Source organism: Vipera berus (genome assembly GCF_964194415.1).
Source record: "Vipera berus genome assembly, chromosome: 6".
NCBI lineage: Eukaryota > Metazoa > Chordata > Lepidosauria > Squamata > Viperidae > Vipera > Vipera berus.
The window spans coordinates 55,728,512-55,754,412 of record NC_138208.1 but is presented as its reverse complement, the minus strand read 5'-3'; the positions used below and the strand labels follow the sequence as shown (position 1 = coordinate 55,754,412).

The 25,901-nt window shown below is 36.9% G+C and overlaps 1 protein-coding gene across 1 annotated transcript in view; it reads right to left on the bottom strand.

Annotated features, from left to right (window-relative positions):
* Window positions 1-16,941, bottom strand: part of CFAP54 (cilia and flagella associated protein 54) — a gene marked incomplete at both ends in the record, with an annotated part of 158,511 nt that extends 141,570 nt beyond the window's left edge. Inside the window, 9 exons of the mRNA XM_081332014.1 lie at window positions 374-572; window positions 1,310-1,411; window positions 1,491-1,604; window positions 2,757-2,900; window positions 4,797-4,855; window positions 6,492-6,663; window positions 10,891-11,037; window positions 13,226-13,331; window positions 16,742-16,941. Coding sequence (XP_081188140.1) covers window positions 374-572; window positions 1,310-1,411; window positions 1,491-1,604; window positions 2,757-2,900; window positions 4,797-4,855; window positions 6,492-6,663; window positions 10,891-11,037; window positions 13,226-13,331; window positions 16,742-16,941 — 1,243 coding nt within the window. The remainder of the gene's footprint in view (window positions 1-373; window positions 573-1,309; window positions 1,412-1,490; window positions 1,605-2,756; window positions 2,901-4,796; window positions 4,856-6,491; window positions 6,664-10,890; window positions 11,038-13,225; window positions 13,332-16,741) is intronic.
* Between the last annotated feature and the right edge of the window lie 8,960 nt (window positions 16,942-25,901).

Below are 25,901 nucleotides of genomic sequence, written 5' to 3'. Positions count from 1 at the left end.
ATTTCTGACTTGTCTGCCATAGAAAACTGATCAAACCTCTCTCTCTTCTAACACTGAAGATGTTACCTAGTCTGGTAACGAAACAGCTGCAAACAAAAAAACCAAGATCAGAGAACACCGAGGACTCCACAGATCAACCCTGAGCTATGTATATTTTCTTCTATTGGTATCAGTCTGATTTCCCTAGAATATATAATATTCAATTCCCTATCATAGCTATTGCTAAGAACCCTGAAAATCAGTCCATACATCTGGAAAGTGGCCAGATTGGGGAAACTTAACCTCTGTTAATTTTGTATAGAGCAGTGAGCTTGTATTTGTTTTCCTATCACTATATCATATATCATATCTATATATATATATATTCAATTACCATCAAGAATATCTGCGCCTGCAAAACAGAGTTCTGAAATAATATCACGCACTTCTACTTCATCAGGAACAGAAGGTCCAGGAATAAGAGTCCGTCTGTTTTTATCAAACAGAGCCTCCATAATGGCAAAAAAAATTGATGAATTGCAATCAAATATTTCCATCAGCAACCGTTCTGTGATGGTACGAGGCCAAGGCAGCTAAAATAAAATAAAAATATCAAGGATCATGTTTTATTTCAAATAAATAGAACTACGGTACAGTAATACATTTCTATAAAACAGTTACCATGACTGCTGAATGTTATATTGTAGAATTCGGTGTCAAGTGAAACCTGGCTGCTGTTTTTAATCCATTATAAGAAGCAAAATGTTACAAACCCGATTCTTTAAAAAAATGAATTGTTGGGGGGGAAAGCTAAAACATGCTGCAAATAGTGTGCATATGTATAACACACTATGCCATTTAATTATTAAAGATCATTACTCTGGCCTTTATACCAATGGGAGAGGCAAACGAGTAAGATTCAAAAAGCTAATAGTAAAAGTTTCAGTGGCCAGGCACTGACAGCAACTGGTTTCTCAATAGAAATTACTTTCCAGAGATACAGCCTTCTAAGCCAGATTCCCCTGAGAAATCTATACATCAGGTAGTGGTTTCAAATACATTCGTACTTATTTGCAATTTCAGACAGCACCAAAAAAACAAGACCAGGCAGGATAAAGAGTTAGGTTCCAATGTAAAGATCTCTTTTTAAAGACAGAATCTGGAAGCATAAATAATATAAACCCCTCAGTTGAGCCCCAAATCTTTTCAAAACAGGTATTCTAATGGTACAATCTCTATCTAAGTAGACAGACAGACAGACAATATGAAGGAAAGTCACCTTCATGATTTCCTATTCCGACCAGGACAAGACAACATTCCTAAAACTTACATGCTGTGCTTCTTTCAGATTAGCTTTTATTCTTGGTCTCAGAACTCCTTTTGGTCGCCTTCTTGGTTCAAACACTGTTCTTTTAAAAATCATTGCTGCCATCTGGCTCAAAGTGAAGAAATGCATGATTATTATATTACTTCTGTTTTGGAATGCAGTAATCTTTATGAAAAACATGTACCTTTACAGTTGCTTCTTTGAATTTTTTCTTTGTTTCTATACTCAGAGGTGATGAACTCATAATCTCCATTTGCTTTAGTTCATCAATTTTAATCAAAGCACGCCGTGCGAATACCTACAACATAATATATTCATTCATTTAATTTATTGTGGGAACTCTGCAAAGGCGATCAAACCGGTCAGTCCTAGATGAGATCAACCCTGACTGTTCTTTAGAAGGCCAGTTCCTGAAGCTAAAACTCAAATACTTTGGCCACCTAATGAGAAGGAAGGACTCACTGGAGAAGAGCCTAATGCTGGGAAAGGTTGAGGGCAAGAGAAGAAAGGGATGACAGAGAATGAGGTGGCTGGATGGAGTCACTGAAGCAGTAGGTATGAGCTTAAATGGACTCCAGAAGATGGTAGAGGACAGGAAGGAAGGCCTGGAGGAACATTGTCCATGGGGTCGCGATGGGTCGGACACGACTTCGCAGCTAACAACAACACTCTGAAACTCTCACATAAAATATTTTTGAAATTTTCTTTTTTTAATAAGGACATAGGAGGTAAAGAAAGGAAATAGCAATACTGTCTGCCCATTTTAACCTAGCAGTCCAATTGATGTTATAGATGCAATACTCCAAACCCTATCAGAGAGTCAGATTGCAAGTACTAAAGGGAACAAAGTTGGGAAAGGATTTTGGAAACACTGGCAATACCTGGGATGCAAATGTCCTTCAGTGTTTCTGCTCAAATGTCACAACTTTTGATTTGAGCCAATGAGTAAACAGACAGCAACATTGGAAACATATTAGAGAGACTACATTGGATATATAACAAATAATGAATGGGAAAAAGGCACATGAGAATTTAACCTATAGGCAGGATAGAAAAAACTTGTTTGATTAGTGATACCAAAAACAATTGATGCCCCATGGTAGCAAGAAATTAGAAGGGATAAATAAAATAAAAATGATGGCCTTTATAAAAGTAGTAATAAGTTAGTTGTGCACTTAAACCCAAATCTGATAACTCTTGTAATTCAAAAAGATTGTTGAGCAGAAAAAGGAAAAACTGCCAGAGGCAGTTAATCAATCTCCTATAAAGCACACATTGAAATCCTAAATTTTCATGTAAATAATTCCTATCCTAAATATAGACTGACAAATCTCAAATTCTAATATAAACTATTATAAAAGCAAAGAAACTCCTTTTAACTATGCTTTAGAGAGAGCAGCTCAAATAGCAGTATCTTTTATATCTTTTAATAAAAAATAGAGATTATTACCTCTCCATGAATACCAGATTGACAATCATAGTAACACTGACAAACAGCAGCATACAGAGTAGCTCTCCATGTCAAATAGTGTACAGCTAAAAGTGGAACTGATGATTCCATACATACTGATGCCCACAATAAATATTCCAGCACCTATTAAAAAAGTATCCCTTTATTAATAAGCCAGATTGTGATTATTTTTTCTTTGATATTTTAATATATGTATTTCAAGTTATAGATAAAATTTTGACTACCGGTACCTTTGGCTACCAACCTTGAGTGTATAAATCACATACCTTCTCCAAGAGTTGTTTGCTGCTTAAATTAAGTTAATACCCTTACAATCAGAAACCATCCTCTCTTCCCAGTTTCAAGCATAAAATTAGGGAGTAGTTTTTTTCACATAAAGTCCTAAGTCACATCTCAAACTTCAGTTTTAAATTGGAGTGAGAGACTAGTCTTGCTTTATTGTATTTTCTTTATTTGCTTTATTTATTTACATCAGGGGTCTTCAAACTTGGCCCTTTTATAACTTGTGGACTTCAACTCCCAGAATTCCTGGTTTGGCTAATGTTCCTAAAATTAATATTTTTTCTTTTAAAGTATCCTGCATAGTAATGAAGGAGACCACTGTACAGTATCTTTTTAACCAATTCTTTTAAAAGAAAAAAAACATAATTGTGAAAAATAGCCACTAGATGTCACTGGAATTCAACCTAATACAATAAAAGTCCTCTATATAACCATGTAATTTTTATACTGCAAATAGCTACATTATACTTTTATATATTAAGCTTATCTTGAACATGTGAAAGCACAAAATAGTAAAAATATGTGCAAGACTATATATAGAGTATATTTTATAAATATTCCACGATCATATCTTTATAGTTCTGAAACCATCTTAGTTCTCACACTCTTAAGGCAAGCTTTATACTCTTATTTAAATATTATGATTTGCCTTTGAACTTCCCCAGAGAACTACCAGCCCTATATAATTAGCAAAAAAGGAAAAAGAAAAACAGATAATTGCTTTTTAAAAAAGGGATCGATAACCAAACAACTCCTAATTTGACTTTTTGTTCACAAATCAAATACAAATCAAAAGGGGCAAGATAAAATATTCTGAATCATGGTTTTCCGTTGCTTTGTTGATAAGAACATGCTTTCTCCAACCATAAAAACTCTCTCAATTGTCACAAAGGACAAATACATATTCTTATAACAGAAAACAGCAATAAAAGACATTTAGCCCACAGACCCCAACCTTTCCAGCTTTGCAGACCAGCGGGCGGGGGGGGAAGAGGAGGGAGGAAATAGTTCCGTGTGAGTGGCAGGCGTGCATGCTTGCATGCACAGCTCCATTTGTATAAGCAACAGGCACAAATTAAGTTTCATGCGCACTCATGAGTACCTGCTGCTCACGCAAATGGAGCTGCGCTGCAAGCACACGCGCTTGCTGCTCACCCACCCCAGTTCCAAACGAGACACGGCCCAGTACCAGACCATGGCCCGGAGATTGGGCACTCCTGAGTTAGCCCTTAAAGAACATCCCAATGATACATAGGGCCCATTTGGAGCTTTTCTCTAAGTTCAGGCAATGCATATTTAAATACAAAGACAATAAAAATGTTTAATAAATCATACATTAAAATGACAAGGCAGTCATTTTGAAAATGGATTCCCAATTTCCTTACCTGTTTCTAAATAATATTCTAGAAATATTATTAAATAAATAAATAAATAAACCTGATCTCTGCCAAACCGCCTTCCCCCCCCCCCCCCGCTTTTATAAGTGAATTTGCTCTTCTAGAGAAAACACATCTCTCTTCCTAATTATCTCTATAGGTGTGTGGGTTAAAAGTTTCCTATTCAAAAATAAGTTTTGATTTCTTATTATTATTTAAGGAATGCATTTTAGTAATACATATTTGTAATGCAAATAAAAGTTTAAACATTCCCCAACACACAACAAACAGTAATTTTAAAAGACAATTTTATTTTGACAGAACCAGTAGTAGACAAATGCTTATACTTTATTTTAGGTACCTTAGCTGATTGGCCTACAATCATCAAGTGCCTGCATATGGTATACATATGAACTGTACCTATAAGAAAAAAATACTTTTAACCAATAAATGCCATCATTCTTTATTGAGATGAATTTTGTGAATAAATTAGAAACTTTCTTATTGTTACCCAACCTCATGTTCATTTAATTAATGAAACAAAAATATTAATTAAAATGTTTTGCACCCTAATTGTATCATTTCAATTCAAAGACCTTATGAACAATGTGCACAATCTTATATGTAATAAAATCACTGATACTATATAACAGGGGTATCAAACTGCCAGCTCGTGGGCCAGATGCGTCATGAAGAAACCGCGCCCACCCCATTGCCGGCAATGGCAAAAAAGCTCCGATACATCGCGCTACGTCACGTGACATCGCAAGTTTGACATGTCTGCTATATAATGTATCATCCCCTTAAAATATCTCAGTAGTAAATAGTTTTATGAATGCTTTTCCTAAATATTTGTAATTCCAAAATAAGAACTATCCTCTCAGATGTACACATTTTACATACTAGTGTTAATATTTTAAAAAACAGTATCCCATTATATTTCCATCAACACTGAAAAGATGGGATGGGATGGGATGGGATGGGATGGGATGGGATGGGATGGGATGGGATGGGATGGGATGGGATAGAATAGAATAGAATAGAATAGAATAGAATAGAATAGAATAGAATAGAATAGAATAGAATAGAATAGAATAGAATAGAATAGAATAGAATAGAATAGAATAGAATAGAACTTTATTGTCACTTTAAATGTGCACTAATACATTAAAATGAAGTTTTGTTGCATTCAGCTCTCAAATTAAGTGAGCTAATGCCTCCTTAAGTAACACCAGCTGCCTGCAATCCCACCAGGCTCAAGGTTGACTCAGCCTTCCATCCTTCCGAGGTAGGTAAAATGAGGACCCAGATTGTTGGGGGCAATAAGCTGACTTTGTAATAATGCCGCTTGGGGGGGGCAAAAGCCCTAATAAGCAGGCATATACACAGAATGAAGGCTATTGCTAAGCACATTGGTTTGTGCTTAAATTGTAAGCCGCCGTGAGTCTTCGGAGAAGGGCGGGATATAAATGGGATTTTTAAAAAAATTACCATTATGCATATAACCACATACACACTCATATATATGACACAGAGAAATATCACAGTCTAGTTTGAATGTATACATATGTATGGCAGGGGGAAAAGAATCCTGCGAATTTACAAGATGTAAGGAACAAAGCTGTTGCAGAATCTAGTAGTCCTGCTAGAAATACTTCAAAACCTCCTCCCAGAGGGGAGGAACAGAAATAGACCGTGAAGTGGGTGTGTGGGGTCTCTAACAATGCTTCGACCTCTAAGCACATAGCACTTATAGGCAGTATCCTGAATAAAGGGAAGCGAGCTTCCTATAATCTTCTCAGCTGTCCTTACCTCTCCCTGTGGTAATATGATAGCTATCATACAGCAAGTTACTAAAGGTAAAGAGAAATGTGAAATGCTTCATCAGATTGTTTAAAAAGAGTTGCTTCAAAGCAAGATGAGCGGCAAAAAAATAATTGATAAATAAATCTCTCAAAATGGAAATCTTGTTGAAATTTTAAAAGATTCCTCCAATGTGGGGCAGCATAAAATAATATTTAAAACCGCATTCGGAGTTTTAAAAAGCATGGCATACCATTGTAGACAATCCAACATAAATGTTCATGGGGCAAAGTAATTTGCATGATGAGTTGCAGTATGGTTAAGATATTAAAACATGTCTTTCCAGAGTCTTGATTTAGCAGGTCACTGTCTTTATCACATACCATTTTATAAAGGCAAATATTCCTTGCTTGCAGAACATGGAGCTAAAATGAACAATAAGAAATTACTGAAATCAGAAATATATCATCAAAATGTTACAATCTGATTTCTACATCTTTTCCCAATTATTTTATTACCACCACCAAGAGTACTCAGATCATTCTTATAGCAATCAACTTCTTTCTTAGTCCTATTTTGCAACAGTCATCCATTTACTCCTTCTTCTTTCAAGATTATTTTGCTTTTTAATCCCTCGATATTTAAATCCTTCACTATTTGTCTAATTCAGGGCTTTTCAACCAGTGGCACGGGTACCACCTGTGGTACATTGGAACCTGGCAGGTGGTACGCGACCATCCTAGAAAAGTTGTAGCGGGGGAGGGAAATGAGCTGAACCGGTGGCAGCACCGCACAAGCCTGAGCGAGAGACGGCTGGAGCTGCAGGGCTGTCAGGGCTCAACGGAAGCGTCAGGATCAGCGCCAGGCTCCAGCTGGAGCTCGATGCTGATCGTGGTGCTTTTGCTGAGCCCAGAAGAAGCACTGATCAGCTGGAATGTTGCAGCATCTCCAGGCTCTTGTGATTTACATTCAGATGCTTGGCAACTGATTCATATTTATGACAGTCACAGTGTCCCAGGGTCATGTGAAGTGATCAAAACCTGCTGCAACCACTCAGCAGATGGGGGGAATAAAAACCAAACACCCCCCCACCCCACCCCCACTGCCAATCCTCAACAGGAATGCCCACAACAATGAAAACCTCGGACAGGAGGAAGAGCGCCGCCGGGCGGGCAGGCAGGTGTCTTGCTCGGCTGTGGCTTGGGGGACACTTTTCAGTGACACTGTAACTTCAAACAGTCACTAAGCGAACTGTTGTAAGTTGAGAACTACATCAATTTTTGCCTTTTTTTTTTTTGGTCATCAAGTTTTCGACACCTTGCTAGGCGACTGGTGGTACTCGGATGTTGCCATATCCTAAAAGTGGTACAATGGGTGAAAAGTTTGAAAAGCCCTGGTCTAATTAACTCTTTGGTGTCAGCTATTGCTTGTTTTGGGCAATAGCTTTATTGATCTGTATTTAAATGTAAAGAAGGACTCAACGAAACATTGGCAATGTTGGTGCTTTGAAACAGTGTCCCAGAAGAAAACAAACTGGCTGCTTCCTTGCTGGTTTTTCAGGAAGTGTTAAAAATATTTCAGAGAGCCTTTTCTTAGGTTTCCAGTTTGAATGCATTAAAATCACTGCCTAAATTTCATATACAATTAACTGCTATATTTCTTTTTCAATCTAAGCTTCTACATTAAAATATATTTTCCTGTACTTAAATAACTAAAAAATAATAATATTCTTATATGACAATCAGCATTACTAGCTATTTCAGGGAAGACTTAGCAAAGATTAGGAAATGGATTAGTATTAAACAAAAGCTAGGAAATACACGTAGTCCTCGACTTACGATCTTTCTAGCCACAGTTCTTAAGTGAATCATTGCATTTGTTAAGTTAGTAACGTAGTTGTTCACTGAATATGGCTTCTCCATTGACTCTGCTTGTCAGAAGGTTGCAAAAACTGTTCACATGACCCCAGGACACTGCAACCACAGGACACTGCAACTATCATAAATATGAACCAGTTGCCAAGTATTCAAATTTTGATCATGACCACAGGGAAGCTGCAACGGTCATAAGTGTGAAAAATGATCATAAGTCACATTTTAAAGTGCCATTGTAACTTTTTACGATCGCTAAATGAACTGTTGTAAGTCAAGGACTACCTGTAAGGTTAAACTACAAAGTAAATAAATATTCTAAAGAAAGATAATATTGAGAAACTTTATACAATAATAGTAAATAATAGTAATTGAAACAATCACTGTCATTTAATTTAAAAGAGAAACTGATAAGTCTAAGAAGATATTTTTAAGCATCTAGAAGTTAAACTATTCTTTCAATATTGTTCACCTAATTTTAGAATACCCTAAACGTAGACCAAAATATTCCTTTAATCCAATAAAATGGAAATTCTATATTGAATCAGTCTGCACTGGGCTTAGTTTAATTATAATCACAAAAATGCTCTAATGTTCTAAGTATTTAGTAGCATTTAGTTATCAAAGAATTACAATAGATCTCATAATTGGAATCATGGACCAACTTATTGGAGTCTTCGGAGAAGGGCGGGATATAAATGGAATAAAAATAAATAAAAAAATAAAAAAATAAAAAAGGGTTCCAATAGCTCATTCTTCTGTTACAAACACCTGGTTTTCAGTTATCAACTTTGAAAGTGAAATATTTTTTCTCTACTTTGAATGCATAAAGAATAGATACAGTACCATCACAAAACAGATCCATTTCTGAATAATGTATTAAACAAGTGACAACATTTTATTTCATTTACATTAGATTAAGCTGAATTTGTACAAGGAAATGTATGAATTAAAACTTTTTTCTTAAAAGATAATCATGAAGATCCCATAGTAAACAAGTATAATACATTTTAGTAATGAACTAACAAAATAAATACAGGATATTGACAATTCAGCAATTATTTTGTCTGTATAGCCAGCTCTCTATACATGTGGAATACAGGTAGTCCTCCATTACAACCATTCATTTAATGACCGTTTAAAGTTACCATGGCTCTGGAAAAAGTTACTTATGACCATTTTCACTTATCACTATTGCAGCATCACTAAGGTCATGTGATCAAAATACAGATGCTTGGCAACTGGCTCATATTTACAATAGCTGCAATGTCCCAGGATCATGTGATCACCTTTTGTGACCTTCTGACAAGCAAAGTCAGTGTGGAAGCCAGATTCACTTTACAACTGTGTTACTAACTTAACAAGTGCAGTGGTTCATTTAACAAATGTGGCAAGAAAGGTCGTAAAATGGGAAAAACTCACTTAACAACTGTCTCACTTAGCAACAAAAGTTTTGAATTCAATTGTGATCGTTAAGTCAAGGTTTACTGTACCTACTTTATACCAATAAGCTTGAACTGGATTTTGTTAATGGCTAAAGAAACCCAATCTAAACATTTGTTTTTCATACATGAGGTCTGACATCTTACTCATGTTCAAAAGAGAGCACAACAGAGGATGCATTGTTGTATAATGTGAACATGTGCTATAATTATATATACAAATGCAAATTTAGAAATTATCATAATGTAAATGAAAATTTGATACATCTCACCAATATAAAACAATGCAGGCAGTCCTTGACTTATGACAGCAATTGGGATTGGGATTGCTGTCACAATAGCAATGCCATTGTAAACTACGTTATCACGTAACTGCATTGCTTAGCAGCAACATCAGAATCCTGGTGGCCATCTTAACCTCAAGACATCCAGGTCAAGTGGGGAAGCAGTGGAAGTCCCATGATCACAATGTCGCAGGAGAATATGGGGGTAGTGGAAATGTGCCCTGGGAGCTGGGAAAGGTCAGGAAAAAGGGAAGCCTTGGGAAGGCCAGCACAGGCCAAGTATGAATTGGGGGAAGGTGTGAGAGTTTGAAAGACCAAATGCAGGCCGTGAGTTGGGGGAGGCGGGGGAAGTGGGAGTACTGCAGCACAGCACATGTACAAGAAGGCCAGGGGTGGATAACAAGGCAGGGCGATGTGCAGGAAGACGAAGAGATTCCAACTCGCTCTAGCACATTTCTTTCAATCTGTATTCCCCATTGTGGCCAAGTTTATTCTCTTGTAATCCTTTCCTTTCCAGTGAATGCAAATACAAACATTAAATCCGTTCTTGCTAATTATCTAGTGGCAGCGTGAACATTCCAAAGGGCAGAGGAGTGGGGAAAAAGGAAAGCTGAAATAAAACCATAATCATAGTTGTGGTCACATGATTTTGCACTAAGCAACTAAATCACTTAGCAACCAATTTTTTTATCCCAGCTGTGGGTCCCTAAACAAGGACTACCTGTAATGCAAGACAGTTTACTATCAAAATCCAGAAATTAATTATGGGAGGGAAAGAGAAAATTACATTTCTAATACTTTGCTCTCAACAATTCATGAATGGATTTCACAAAAGAAAGAAGCCATCGGCTATATTTTCTTTCTGCTCTCATTTTTCTAAACTTGTTCCTAGAATAAAGTGTAATCATCTTGAAAAAAAATCGCATATTTTCTTCTCATCAAATAATACATTTGGAATATAATATGGGTCGTATTCATGGTCTATTACATGAAGCCTGACTAATGCCAAATTATAGAAACATTAAATAACATTAACAGCTGTTGTAAATACTTACTGTACGTGTAGCACTTTGATCTCTAAATCCATTTGGGAAAAAATTAGACTTTAATTCATGTGCATCTAATCCAGGTTTGTTTATATTTATACCACTAATTTGTTGAAGATACTGCTCATAGCAATACAAAAATGCTAGCTTATATTCCTGAAAACAAAAATAATTGCGTTTCACATATATTTTCCATAAAATTGTTAATAGTTGTACACAAACAGGTAGGATAAAAATGCAATAATGATAATAGTCCCTTGAAAATGAATTATACTGAATTAAGTTGTTTTACATACTTATTGAATAGTTAAACGTAATACTTATTGAATATTTAAACTTATACATTTAAAGTTCAATAAGCTCATATAACAACTGAATCTACTGGAATTCATTTTCAAATAAGCAAGTTTTATAAGTTAGTAAACCAGACTTATGAATACAGTACAAAAGACATTGGAATATTTTATTTATTTACTAGTTTTAAAACTAAGTTCTTCTTTATTCCAAATAAGAACAGTCTCAAATAAACTTTTTAAAATACTTTCACTGAGAAGAAACATTAATATAGACAAAATTAGTAAAATTATCCCTTCTGCTCATATTTCACAGCAACTAGTAAGGATTCAGTTAATACACAGTAATAACCATCATATGGTTCATTGGATTTTGATCAGTATATTGTATGTACTATGTTTAAATAGTTTATAATTTATGACTTGGTATTGTGTAAACCTAAACATTTACGCTCATTTAGCAAAACAAGTTAAACTATATTAAGGTTTAGGGTAGGGGTAGGCAACCTTGGCTCAGGAATTCTGAGAGTTGAAGTCCATGAGTCATAAAAGAGCCAAAGTTGCCTATCCTTGGTTTAGGGTAAAGCGTAGACACACCAAGAGGCATAATACCTCTAATAATAATCACAAGTAAACACTCAGATTGATTTCATACAAATCTGTATTAAATATCAAAAACAAATATGAATAATAGGTTAATAGAGGTATCTTTAAGTAATATTAAATATATTCAGATAATCATCAATGATAATTGACAGCAGAATTTCCATCCCTAAGCTGTGCAGTCATAAAGTGCAACTGCATTGGTAAGTGACAACCATTACTGAAGAGCTAGTTACCATTGTTAATCAAATCCCGTAGTCATTAGGCAAAGCAACTTCTAACCAGATTCCCCATCCAAGTCAATGGAGAAGCCAACAAGGAACTTGCAAGTCCCAGGCCAGCATGCAGGTGAGTGGTTGCTGCTGGACTGTAGAGGGAGCAAGGGAGTGTGCTGGAGTACAGGGGACGCACAGTGAGGGTCAGAAAAGGTGCATGAAGGTACAAAGTGGTGCATGAGACATGTGGCAACAGCAAGGAGGATGCGTAAGATTACAAGAAGCTGAATAAGAAGCACAGCACAGGTTGGAGAGAGTGCATGAGAGTGTGAGGGAGCATGAGTGGCCAGTGAAAAGTGAGCACAAAGGGACTGGAGGAGGAGGTGCAGGTGGGCAATGAATTTCTGGGGAAGGCATCAGGGAATGTTGCAAATGTCAATCATGAGAGCACTGAAAGTGATTGTAAGTGTAAATCAATTGCCAATCACCCAGATTGCAATCGTGTGACTGTAAGGATGCTGGGATGGGCAGAATTAAGGACCAGTCATGACCACCATTTGTTCAGTGCCACTAAAACTTTAAACAGACACTGAATAAATGTTAATAGGTCAAGGACTACCTGTAAACAGAATGGAAGACACAGGGCTCAAGATTGGGAACACAAAATCATATAGTAGTTTTCTAAAATGCACATTGTGTAAGGCTAAGATGAGGCAATTGAATCATCTTTAGGGTTATAAAATGCTGAATTCAGACAGTACAGTGTGAAATAATTTAGAATTTAAAATTATTTCAATCAATGCTTATCATTTTAAGATAGTATGTCTGCTGAAATTAATGCTTAAAATATTCCACATTACATATGTTGGACCAGTTCTAGAGTTTGTTTCTGAGAAAAAGTGGACATTCCTTTTAATGAAGACCTGTTGAACCACTGACTGAAGAAATGGGGTAAAGTACAGTAATTTTTGTCAATTCCCTCTTCCTCTTCCAACTTTCTACCATTATTCCCATCAGTTTCAGAGTTCCCTAATATTCAGTAAAACCTCCTTGTCTTTACAGCAGTCCTGATTGTGTCTCCTAATTCCTACTATGTAAAATTGACCTGAATTGAACCCAACTGAATTAAAATATTATATACAAAACATCATTTTGCACAAGTTGATGAACACTCATGCATATATACATGTAACAGAAATCTGATAAAAGTGATTCATCAGAATCATTACTTACTTTCATTTCCATAAGCTGATCACCAATTTTCACAAGAGTTTCATTATAATACCAATCTGGGAGACGAGGCCTGTAGTTGTTCCAGATATTAAACAAAGAAGTGGTTCTAAATAAAAATCACCACAGGAAATCACTTACTGAGGTATGGTAATAATCCTGTCGGATTAATATTTTTAGAATGGCAATAAGACAATAGTGCTATATTTTACTGGATACCCTAAGTATTCTAAGAACGAAAACTGTTTATACATGTTTATAAAGTAACAGGTATTTAATTCATAAATATTAACACCAGTTTCATGTAGTGGCTAAACTTCAAGCTAGAAACCCAACAGAGTGAATTCTACTCCTGGCTGAGACACAATGCTAGTGGAGTGATTTTGGGTTAATTGCTTTCTCTCAGCCTTAGAAAGTGGCAAACCACTACTGAAAAATGTTGCAGGGTCTATTCCAAGCAGTTACCAGGAGTTAACTCTGACTTGAAGACCAAAAAAATGTTATAAATAACAGTAATATTTATAAGATATCTGAAATATTTTAACCTATTAAATTATTGTTTGATTGATGTATTGCCTGTAGAAGTTTTAAACACCATAAAATATCAAAATATTATTTCCATAAAACCTCCTTGAGATCTAAGTAAATAGTAAATTATAATGTGGAAATCTTATTACACTAAAGCTGGAAAAACAACAGAAACAATCAAAGAGATCCAAGAGAAACAAATACACTGCTTGAACGCTGAAATCAAGAGATACTATTTTATGTTGATATGCATCACATAAATTAAAGATTAAATCAAACCAGGAAGCAGAAAACAAAGATTAAAAGAGAATAGCAAATAAAAACATGTAACATATAAAACACTTCCCAATTATATTACTGTAGCATGCTCTCCATGAGACCTTTGTGAAAGCAATCATGAAGCTACAACTGCATGTGCAGCTCTGCAGTTTGCCATCTTATACCACTGTGTGCGCTGAATTAGCTTCCAATTGCTTTTCAGGTGCAATTCAAGATGCTGGTTATTATTTTTAAAGCCTTACATAGCACAGATTATTAGAGGGACAACCACTTCCTGAGAATGTCTGCTATTCCACTAAATTAGATAGAGTGAGCACGCTCCAGATATCTTACCTCAAATGTTATAACCTAGTGGGACCTAGGAAGCATGACTGTAGCTGAAATGGCCACTTGGAATAGTCTCTTACCTGAAATTGGGAGAGGGTAACTAGTTTTTAGTTTTCAAAAAAGCCATGAAAACACTGCTTTTCCCCCAAGCAATGAACTAAGATGGGGTTAACTCAGAGGGTAATGATGCTTTGGTGGGAAGGGCATGGTATGTAAATTAATTAGTTGCAGTGAGATCAGTGGGTGAGATAAGTGGTCATATATGGTTTTTAAATAAATAAACTAATAAACTATATCATAAAATGGATAATATAAAATGGGAGAAAACTGCAGGTTATCCAAATAACATCTGCTCTATAAAATACACTTAAAATAAGTGACTTTTACCTAATGACAGTTGTGAAAGGGGGGAAAAAGAAATGTTACTAAAAATAATCTTATCTCTCCTATTATTTTAACTTCATTCTTGTTAAAGCTCTGATAAAGGGGTTTGTGTGTTACTTTTCTTCCTGTTTCTTCCTGCAAACAGAAGTTTTCACCTTGCTATCAAAGCTGCAAGTCCCTCTAACTGGGGCAAAGGAATATTCTATTTCCCTTAGTAACAGCTGTAAATACCTAAGGAAATATTTTTGCTAGAAGGAAAACACAATGCAAAAGGAGCGAATACATGTTGTCGTAAGACAATGGTTCTACAGATTATCAATTGCAGGATATACTAGCAGACGATGTATATAACTTGGGCTTTCATAGTGACCACTGAATAGGGATTTCTTTCTTACTGGCTGTTTTTAAAATAATAATAAATGGGATAAAAAAATAAAGTGTTTTTTGGAGGAAATGAAATGGGGAGATTTGTCTGTCCTTCCTAACAGCATATTTGCAAATATTCACTGAGCAATAAGTACAGGATGGTTTCTGAAAGCTGTAAAACAAGCTATCTCAGCCTAGCACCATTCATATCTCCTGAACAATAATTCCCATCAGTTTGCAGCTATTTTAAATCAGGTTTCCATAATTGCTCTTTCATTTCTAAAAGTTTATACATTTTTTTCCTATAAGCCAATTACTACAGCAACTCTTAAAGAAAAAAATGAATACAAAAAGAAGCTGCTAGATATCAATTTTATTCTGGTGGTTTTGTACACTAACAATTGATACAGATGTAATTCCAACCAGCTTACTCTTGCAAATGCTGCTCATTTGAACAAACAACTGGTACGATCAGAATGTCATAAGAGAAGTTCATAGAAGATCTAAGGGGAAAAACCCCTCTGTAAACCATAATCAGGAGACATGATATTCTGTGATCTCATTCCTCATTGGCCTCACAAAAGTAAACATATCAGCTGCACTTGAAGAAGTAGTATTATTAGTTTGTTAATTCACCCAATTCATCTCTATGGTACATGTTTATATCAGGAAAGCTTTCCTATCTGTGGTTTGCGGCTTCTATTAAGAATCCAGCTTCTAAAAACTAAAAGCTTCCTTGTTCTACTTCAACAAATAAAAAATATAATTGTAATTGGAGCTGTGAAAAATTATAAGTCTTCATGTGCAAATACAGCCAAACCTTATAAGAAATACCTAATATTTTATATTGGATTGTTTTTAAATTTTGCCTTGTAAACCGCCCTGAGTCCTTTGGGAATAGGGCGGTATATAAACCGAATAAATAAATAAATATGGCTTTAGTAACCATACTGAATGCAGTAATCAAATAAATTAATTTTAATAAAAAATCCATTTATCTTTCTTTCATCCTTCCCTTGTAAGCTCCTCTGCCTTCGGAACAGCTTCACGACAGAGTAGACCAAAACAATATTTCTCCAGAATGGAGATGCACTGATGGGAGAAACATCATTTGATAAATTCCTCTTCCTGACTAAATATTCCAGGCAGGAGAGGAAGGGAAATGGCAATCACAGCATCACACTTTCAAAATTGGGGGTTTTCCCCCCCCATATTGTTAAAAGATAAAGTCTCCCTTGAGTCATGCTGAACTCCTGATGTTTATCTAGATGTCTTGTTTTCCTGACAACAATAAACGGGTTTGCCACAACCTTTTCCGGAAGGTTTTTTTTTCCGCTTCCCCGGGACGCTTAGAGTCCAGGGATTATTTGGTACTTTCCCACCCAAATACTAACGAGGTCCGACCCTGCTTAGTTTTTCGACAGCCTCCATAAACAGGCTCGATGCTCCCTCCTAGTCGGACATAAAGTAAAATACAAACGCAGGTGTGAGTTATGTTGAATCCACTCAGTAATCAGAAATTGCTACAGGGAAGGACGGAAAAGGAGGGAGTAGCCCGCGAGGGAGGCGAGATGCTTCGGTCGCCTTGGATCACGAGAGCTGGGAAAGAAGAAGGAGGTTCCCTCTCCGCTTTACCCTCGCCTGTGCAGCTCCTGATCCTTGGAACTCGCGCCCCCCGCTTCCCGTTTCCGCTTGAGGAGGCCCAGGCAATCGCTCAGGTCGGACTCGAATCGGTGAACCACTGGGTTTCTTGGATCCACAGAGCCATAGAAAATGGCGGGGGCCGAGGGAGGCAGAGTCGGGGAACGCGCTCTGCTTTTGGGAACCTCAGCCATAGCGCTCCCTCGCTTTCGCCCTTTCTGCTCAAGCGGCGGCGGCACGCGGATGGTTGCTAGGAGACAGGCCAACAGGCCGAGCGAGCAGAGAGGGAGGCGGGGGCAGGAGGATCTCGAGGGGGAGGAAGCGAAGGGAGGGGCGGGCGCTCGCGCTTTCTTTGTCCTCCCGGTTGCTCGCGGGGCTCCTTCGGCTTTTGGATGGGGGGGGTGCATTGCGTCCCGGCATTTCCAACTATGGTAGTGGGGTGATCGCCCAAGTCTTTTGTCTATGACCATCCAGTGGACTCATAGCAGAAGAACGTTTGCCTTCCCACCTTGTGTGAGAAATGCGAAGCAGCGTGTTCTATTGAAACATTTCCTGCTGTTTCAGAAGTTGCTTCAATAATACTGTATATACCGGGATATCTTCCCCACTAACGAGACACAGGAATAATTTTTTGTTCACCAAATCGTTCATCTATTTTTTTTTCCCCTAGATTTTCTCGAAAATGAACACTTAAGCTCCCACCATGCAGTGTTAAAAGTTAGTGGGGAAATCGTCGATTTGTTAAAAAATGCATTACAGGTAGTCCTCAACTTACAAACACAACAGCCCAAAATTTCCATTTCTAAGCAAGACCGTTGTTAAATGAATTTTGCCCTGTTTTATGATAGTTCTTGCCACAGTTGTTGAGTGAATCACTGCAGTAGTTAGTTGCAAGGTTGTTAAGTGAATCTGACTTCCCCATTGACTTTGCTTGTCAGGTCACAAAAGGTGATCACATGATCCCCCAGATACTGCAACCATCATATACATGCCAGTTGCCAAGCATCTGAATTTTGATCATGTGACCACGAGACTGCTGCAACAGTCGTAAGTGTAAAATATGACCATAAGTCACTTTTTTCAGTGCTGTTGTAACTTGAAACGGTCACTGAATGATTGTAAGTCGGGTCAAACCAGAGCTATATTTTTGATTAAATTCCTTTAGTTTTATGTACAGCAGCAAATTTGCTTTTATACAGTAATAAATAATATTTTTGACTTTTGAACTGCTCATTGGGGCTAGTATTTTGTTAACAGCAAGAATCAACCATCAGGTTTTCCATTATACTGTAATCTGAAAGAAGTCTGAAAATAAAATATAAAGAATTTCTTCTTTTGTCTGGTGTGGATGACTGACATGTATTAGAATAGACAATGGCAGCAAATAGTTGCAACTAATTGTGTAGAAAACCGGGATGGCATCCCTGCTCTTGATTGGCACATAGCCAGAAAAAAAGCTAGAATTTCTGGGAAGCCCAGAAAATAGGTGGGGTTTGAGCCAGATAACACTGGCTTCACCCCAATACCAGAGACACAGGCTTTTTTGCCTTTGGCATTTCATGCCAGCAGTGCAATTCCATGCTGTGTGTAAAGAGAAGACCCAAGCTAAAATTTTGATTTAGTTTCATTTTATTTTAATTAAAATCAATTCAAAACTATTGCATTTAATAACTTCCCCATATCACTTTCAAAACTTCAGTTCAGCAGCAACTTCTAGTTATCTCTATGAATATGTATTTATTTGTTAATATTTCATATTTTTATATTTCTCATATTCATATATATATTTCATATTAACTGCCCATCAACCTCAGAGAGGGGAATATATGATATATATGACTGGATCATATCCCAACCCAGCTACAGATTTTTTCAAAAGTGGATCAATCAACAACAAGCATCTTGTCTTCACAGTAGCTGAAAAATAACTGGATAAATCTATGCAGTGAGTTACTGCGATACATTTTGCCATAAGATACCCACAATGAGGTCACTTGATACATGCACAATGTCAGTAGTTCCCAGTCTTGAATCTCCATTTATAGCAGTCCTTCTGAAGTTGTGACAAAAGGCAGCATATGACTATTGTAAATAAATAAATGAAGATCCTAAATATTATCATGATATTATAAACAGTACATTTATTGTGTTATATATATTTACAAGCGTGTTATTTTATATATAATATATTTTACACACTTGAATGTTTCAATGACTTATTCTGTATCCTATACTACGGGTTTATCCCGTGGTATGCATTTTCCCTGAAGCGAACCGGGCATTAAATGGCATAATTTAAGCTGCAAAAAAGATTTGTATATTCAATCAGATATTAGGCCTGAAACTCTGCAAAAATTTGTCTAATTTTTGTTGGAAGTATATTTTGAGTGATTTCTTTCAAAAAGCAACAACTATAAAGTAGTGTTTATTTTTTCCCAACAATGCCAATATAGTGTGTATGTATGTATGTACAGTATACGTATAGATAGAGGGAGGGAATGGAAGAGTATTTTAACTGAAATGTGTATGGTCAAACATTCCTAAGTCATTCTATTACTCAATATTTACTTTATAATTTTCAGGTGTTTTAACAACCCATAGTGAGGTACTTCCTGTATTATTTTTTATTTGAGACCAGCTTAATCAATATATTTCACAAAATACAGTATAATTAACTATAAATAGTTTTGAAAGGAAAGGTCTTCATCGTGGTTCAGTCCAAGCTGGAAATAAACATGGCGACTGCTTTAGGAAGAAGGTTACAGTTTATTGAAGAGGAGAGCCAGACAGGAAGATGGCTCTGGCAGAAAAGAGGAAAAAAGGGCTGAGCACATGTAGGGAGTGGGTTTTTATACCCTCTGGAGCCTTTTGTTTGAAGTTGTTTCCTGTTCCTGTTTTGAGGCTTTGCATTTCCTGTGTCGTGTATTTTGACCTGTGTCCCTGTCTTAGACTTTGGGTGGGGTATGTAGATTTTAGGTGTCTTTGTCTTCTTAATCTTCTAGCTGGGGGCCTCCATCTGCATTTCTATAGAGCTGGTTTCTGCTTGAAGGAGGGAGACCTGGGGCTATTAAGAAAAACTGGGCATGCTTTTCTGCCTCTTCAAGATCCTTTGAGGAAATATATTTTTCTGCCCTTTTAATATTTCCTTCTCTGGGGGACTGACTTCCCACAATAGTAAAATAAGATTATATTTGTGTTCTATAAATACTGGGAAACATTAAATGGCATAGATTTCTTTGTTTTGGTTCTTGTTATTCTGTAAGATTTCTTCATCTCAAAGTTAGGTTAAGTAGAAATACATTTTAGTGAATTATTAAGAGTGTTTTGAGTTTCAGCTGGACATAACAGTTCTTGTATGCTTTAATAACCATGCAATGCATTCACTGTTTGAAGATGCTAAAAACATTTATCCACAATTATTTTATTGTTATACAGAAATTAATTTTTCATTGGCTAGGTTCACACACTGCAATAAGTCATTACATGGTCTTTTAACTGGCACATACTGTATTATGTTAATCTGTCAACCATGATTTACAAACTGCAATGTTTGGGTTTACACAATACATTAAGTCACTATAGTACAGGATTGTAAAAAGAATTTTTTAGTACAGCAGCGAAGTATTGGACTAGAAATTATCCAAATTCTCTCACAGAATCTCACCAGGAGGACTTTGGGCCATTCGCTATTTTTCAGTTCAACACATCTCACAGTGTTAATATTAAATAATATTGGTAAAGAGAGCCCCATCTTTGCCACTTCATGCTCTTGAAGTGAAAGCAAAATATAATTTGAATAAAGAAATAATTAACACCAAACAAAGAAACTATATTAGGACTTAATGCAATGTGTGAGTACAATCAGTGTTGAAATAGTCTACATGTAGGACACATATAATTTCTTCTAAAATTATACCCAAGCAATTATATCTTGCTTCTTGGAATATAATGTTGAAGGAAAAGTCTTCATAGTTCAGTCCAAGCCGGGGATAAACAACATGGTGACTGCTTTAGAAAGAAGGTTGCAGTTTATTGAAGAGGAGAGCCAGACAGAAAGTTGGCTCTGGAGAAAAGAAAGAGGAAAAAGGACTGACCACATGTAGGGAATGGGTTTTTATACCCTCTTGAGCCTTTTGTTTGAAGTTGTTTCCTGTTCCTTTTTGAGGCTATTTCCTATGTCATGTATTCTGACCTGAGTCTGGGTGTGCCCTTTGCAATTTGTAGGTTAATCCTATTATGTCCTGTCTTTGAGTTTGGGTGGGGTATGTAGATTTTAGGTGTCTTTGTCTTCCTAAACTTCTAGCTTCAACCTTACTGGATTTACATCTGCATTTCTATAGAGCTGGTCTCTGCTTGGGGGAGGGAGACTTGGGGCTATTAACAAAACTGGGCATGCCTCTCTGCCTCTTTAAGATCCCCTTTAATATTTCTTTTCTGGGGGGGGGCTGACTTCCCACAATAACTTGAATTAACCTATAAGTTAGGAACCAGGAAATTATATATATTTGTTCGCATATCCATTTTCATTAAAATAAATAAAATGCTTAAAATTTGTGAATCCACAGATAAAGTTCTGCCTTAAAATGAAACTCCTAAAATTTTTATGTTGATAAAAATTGTTCATTTAAGAAGAAGGAGTTCACTGAAAGACTCCTAATGGACTGTTATTGTTTTTTAATCAGAGCACTCAGTCTTCAGTAATGGCTGAAGATTAACATTGCTTACCAGACCAGGCACAAAAGATTGATAGTTAAATATATGATGCCCATGAATATTTTTTTTCTTTTCTCTTTTTTAGATAGTATAGTTATAGCATAGACGTAGCATCAGACACAGCAATAAATATCAGTTCTGCAAAAGTTCGATCTTACATTCACCAGCAGTATTTCCAAGTTCTTGGCGTTATCATAATTCTGAATTACAGAAGTAATATTGCCCTAACCCATGTTTTAAATCTCAACTTTTTCTTAGGATTCAAGTCAATAGATTGTTAGCTATTCTTTTTCCAGTCTGCACAGTTTAGAGCTATTTGTTTCATAAGGGTTCTTGCTGACCTTAGCAGTGCTAATTCCTATCTCATCAGCTTCAATCTTTACAAGTGATAACCAAATAATTGTAACTCATTTTTATGTACCATCTCCAGATGAAGATACCAAAGTAAAAATACATTTATATTTAACAGTTTTTCTAACATACTGAATAATGCTGTATTGTTAAGTTTTTATTTTCCAATAGTCATCTTGTTATTTCCTGCAGCTGCAAAAATTTGCTGGAGGTGAACTGGGTAGCATGAAAGGGCCAACAATGTATCCTTCCCAAGCAGTTTGTGGATAACTACAGGAAGGAAAGAAAAACTGGAGTCACATAGTTTATTGTTACTAGAGAAAGAAAACTATGATTCTCTAAGACAGATCTGTGCAACTCACAAATAGCAATGCTGAGGGCATTAGCCATGTATTATGAACTGCCAAATATTTGACAACTACCACTTGATAGCAATCCCTTTTCTTTTTCATTCCAGACAAGTATCAAGAACAATAAACGCCTGTTGGGATATCAAGATAATGGGAAGGCCCATCTTAGGATCTAAAAAATATAAATGTGCTTATCTACCTTTTAATTTTTTCCTTGATTAAACAGAACTAAAATTAGTATAAATAATAAAGCTGATGTTTTGCTTTCCTATTATGATTATTCATTTTTTATTTCTTCATTTTTGAACCCAGAGATATAATGTAGTATGCATATTAAAGCTGTATAATCAGTGCTTTTTTTGTAAAAGAAAAAGGTGCCGGAACTCACACATGTCATACAACCCACCTTGCCTACCCTACAAGGTTCTATCCAAAAAAGGTGCCGGAACTCCGTTCTGAGTGTTCTATGACAAAAAAAGCCCTGTATATAATTCTCTGAAAGGCACAAGTACAAAGGAGCTCAGAAGCTCCTTAACAAAGGTAGATGAAAGTGCAGGCAGCTTCCCACAGGAATGCTTGCAAGCTTTCTTGGCAGCAGGCAGCTTATTGCCTGGGGAACATGACATATTGGGCTGTAGAAAAAACCTGGGTAAGGAGGAATGGGCTGTATCAGGCTGTTTGTAATCAGCTTCCTCCAATATGACAGAGGTGAAGGCAAAATTCAGAAATCCATACTTCTGAGTCCTATTTTAATAGCGCAATCTGATTCTAGAAAACAATAGATATAACAGAAGTAAAGGTACGTTCAGCCCAGCCTCTCTACTTCAACTGCTGCTATGCAAACCTAACAACTAACACTTTTTTGTCCCTTTGTAGATTAACTTTTTAAAAATGGCATTAATTTGGTAAATCATTGGCCAGGAGATGGTGGGAAAACTAGTAGTATGATGGAGTTTATACCTTATCCAAGTGCTGTTCTGAAAGTTACTGCCATCCGGTGCATTTTCCAGCTACAATATTTTGTTTTACTGTATCTTAACATTCTATTCATCTGGGATATATCTTTGACAAATACCACAGAATTTAAATAAGCAGTCTCTATTTCTACCTCTAGACCAGAGGTGTCAAACTCTCAATGTCACGTGACATGTCGCGACATATCGTGACTTTTTTTCCATTGCCAGCAATGAGGTGGGCGTGGTTTCAGCATGACGCATCCAGCCCACAGGCCAGCAGTTTGACACCCCTGTTTTTACATTGGTAATACAGGTAGTCCTCGATTTACAACAGTTCGTTTAATGACTGTTCAAAGTTACAACAGCACTGAAAAAAGTGACCTGTGACTGTTTTTCACATCTACAACTATTGCAGCATCCCCATGGTCACATGATCAAAATTCAGATGCTTTGCATTTGGTTCATATAAAGGGGTCTTGGGGTCCTGCAATGTCCTGGGGTCCTGTGATCACCTTGTGTGTGACCTGACAAGCAAAGTCAATAGGGAAGCGAGATTCACTTAACCATGTTACTAACAACTGCAATGATTAACTTAACTGTGGCAGGAAAGGTCATAAATTAGGGCAAAACTGACTTGACAAATGTCTCACTTAACAACAGAAATTTTGGTCGAGAACTATCTGTACAGCAATGTGCAAATATTTCCTGTATGGATATAAATAAAAATATCTTAATAGTGCTTCAAAGATAATATTTTGAAGGATACCAGTTGTTTTGTATATGTCATTTATTTCACCAGGTGTGACACTGTATTGAGATTTCTCAGAAATTTGGATAAATCTTCAATATCAAGCAGTTTTTCAGCATTATAGAACATGGCAACAGGATCAAAAGTAAAGAAAGCTTACCTCCAGTGAAGAACAGAATTTGATTGATGGGTAAAAAATGTACAGAAGAAGCTGTGCCAGGAAAATAATATAAGCTTGAGGTATGTGCCTCTAGCAAGACCAACAATGTACAGAACTTAGAAAAAAAAACTCTGCTTGAGAGCAGCAAAAGCCTTTAACCAGTGAAATCACAGAAATGAGGAATGATTGCCATTTGTTCTATTTTACCAATGGAAGAAAATCAGTTCAACTAGTTTTTAAGATAAAGTTTGTGATGAATTGTACTGTATATTTCTTGCCTGATCATTCTAGGAAATGCATTCTCAATTTTTATGGGAAATATTGTTAGGGTTTCTTTTCCATTTCTGCAGCAAAATGGAGAATAATATTTTATTGTTTTTTAAGATATTGATTAAAAGTGTCAGTTCTGCAGTACTACATTCTGAGATAGTGGCTGCCTGTGACATCCCTTTCGAGTACGGTATTTATTTCTTATGGCAAAGGACTTTATTCAAGATTTCAGTGCCTGGACATTATTGCCAACATAAATATTCAGTGGAGAACCAGTGAACAATTACTAGGTTTGTGCTACGTATATAAAATAATCTGGAAGCCACTCTTCTGATAAGGAATTTTTTTCTCATTTCTGAAATACTCGCATAAAATTTTTATTCACCACTGAGAGAAAGCTATTAGTCACATGGCTCAGTACTCTGTACTCTGTACTCAGTTCTGTGTGTTCTAAAGCTATGTCATGTCATGTCATGTGTTCTAAAGCTCTGTCAAGATCACGTGAAATGTTAATACCACTTTACAATGCCTTGGTAAGGCCACACTTGGAATGCTGCATCCAGTTTTGGTCACCACGATGTAAAAAAGATGCTGAGAGTCTAGAAAGAGTACAGAGAAGAGCAACAAAGATGATTAGGGGATTGGAGGCTAAAACATATAAGGAACGGCTGCTGGAATGGGTATGTCTAATTTAATGAAGAGAAGGACGAGAAGAATACGAGAGCAGTGTTCCAATATCTCAGGGGTTGCCACAAAGAAGAGGAAGTCAAGCTATTCTCCAAAGCACCTGAAGGCAGGACAAGAAGAAACTGATGGAAATTAATCAAGGAGAGAAGCAACCTAGAACTAAGGAGAAATTTCCTGACAGCTAGAACAATTAATCAGTGGAACAACCTGCCTCCAGAAGCTGTGAATGCTCCAACACTGGAAGTTTTTAAGAAGAGTCTGGACAGACATTTGTCTGAAATGGTATAGGGCAGGGCTTTTCAACCAGTGGTACGGGTACCACCTGTGGTACATTGGCACCTGGCACAAGCCTGAGAGAGATGGCTGAAGCTGCAGAGCTGTCATGGCTCAGCAGAAGCACCAGGATCAGCGCTTCTTCAGGGCTGTCAGGGCTCAGCGAAAGCGCCAGGATCAGCACCAGGCTCCAGCTGGAGGTTTGGGCTGATCCTGGCGCTTCTGCTGAGTCCAGAAGAAGTGCTGATCAGCTGGAATGTTGCAGCATCTCCAGGGTCTTGTGATTTACATTCAGACGCTTGGCAACTGATTCATATTTATGATGGTCACATGTCCCAGGGTCATGTTACCAAAACCTGCTGCAACCACCCAGCAGACGGGGGGAATAAAAACCAAACACCATGCCACCCACCCCCCCTTGCCAATCCTCAACAGAAATGCTCACAACAATGAAAACCTCGGACAGGAGGAAGAGCGCCACCGGGCAGGCAGGCAGGTGTCTTGCTCGGTTGTGGCTGGGGGGCACTTTTTTCAGTGCCATTGTAACTTCGAACAGTGACTAAGCGAACTATTGTAAGTCGAGGACTACATCACTTTTTTCCTTTTTTTTTGGATCATCAAGTTTTTGACACCTTGCTAGGTGACT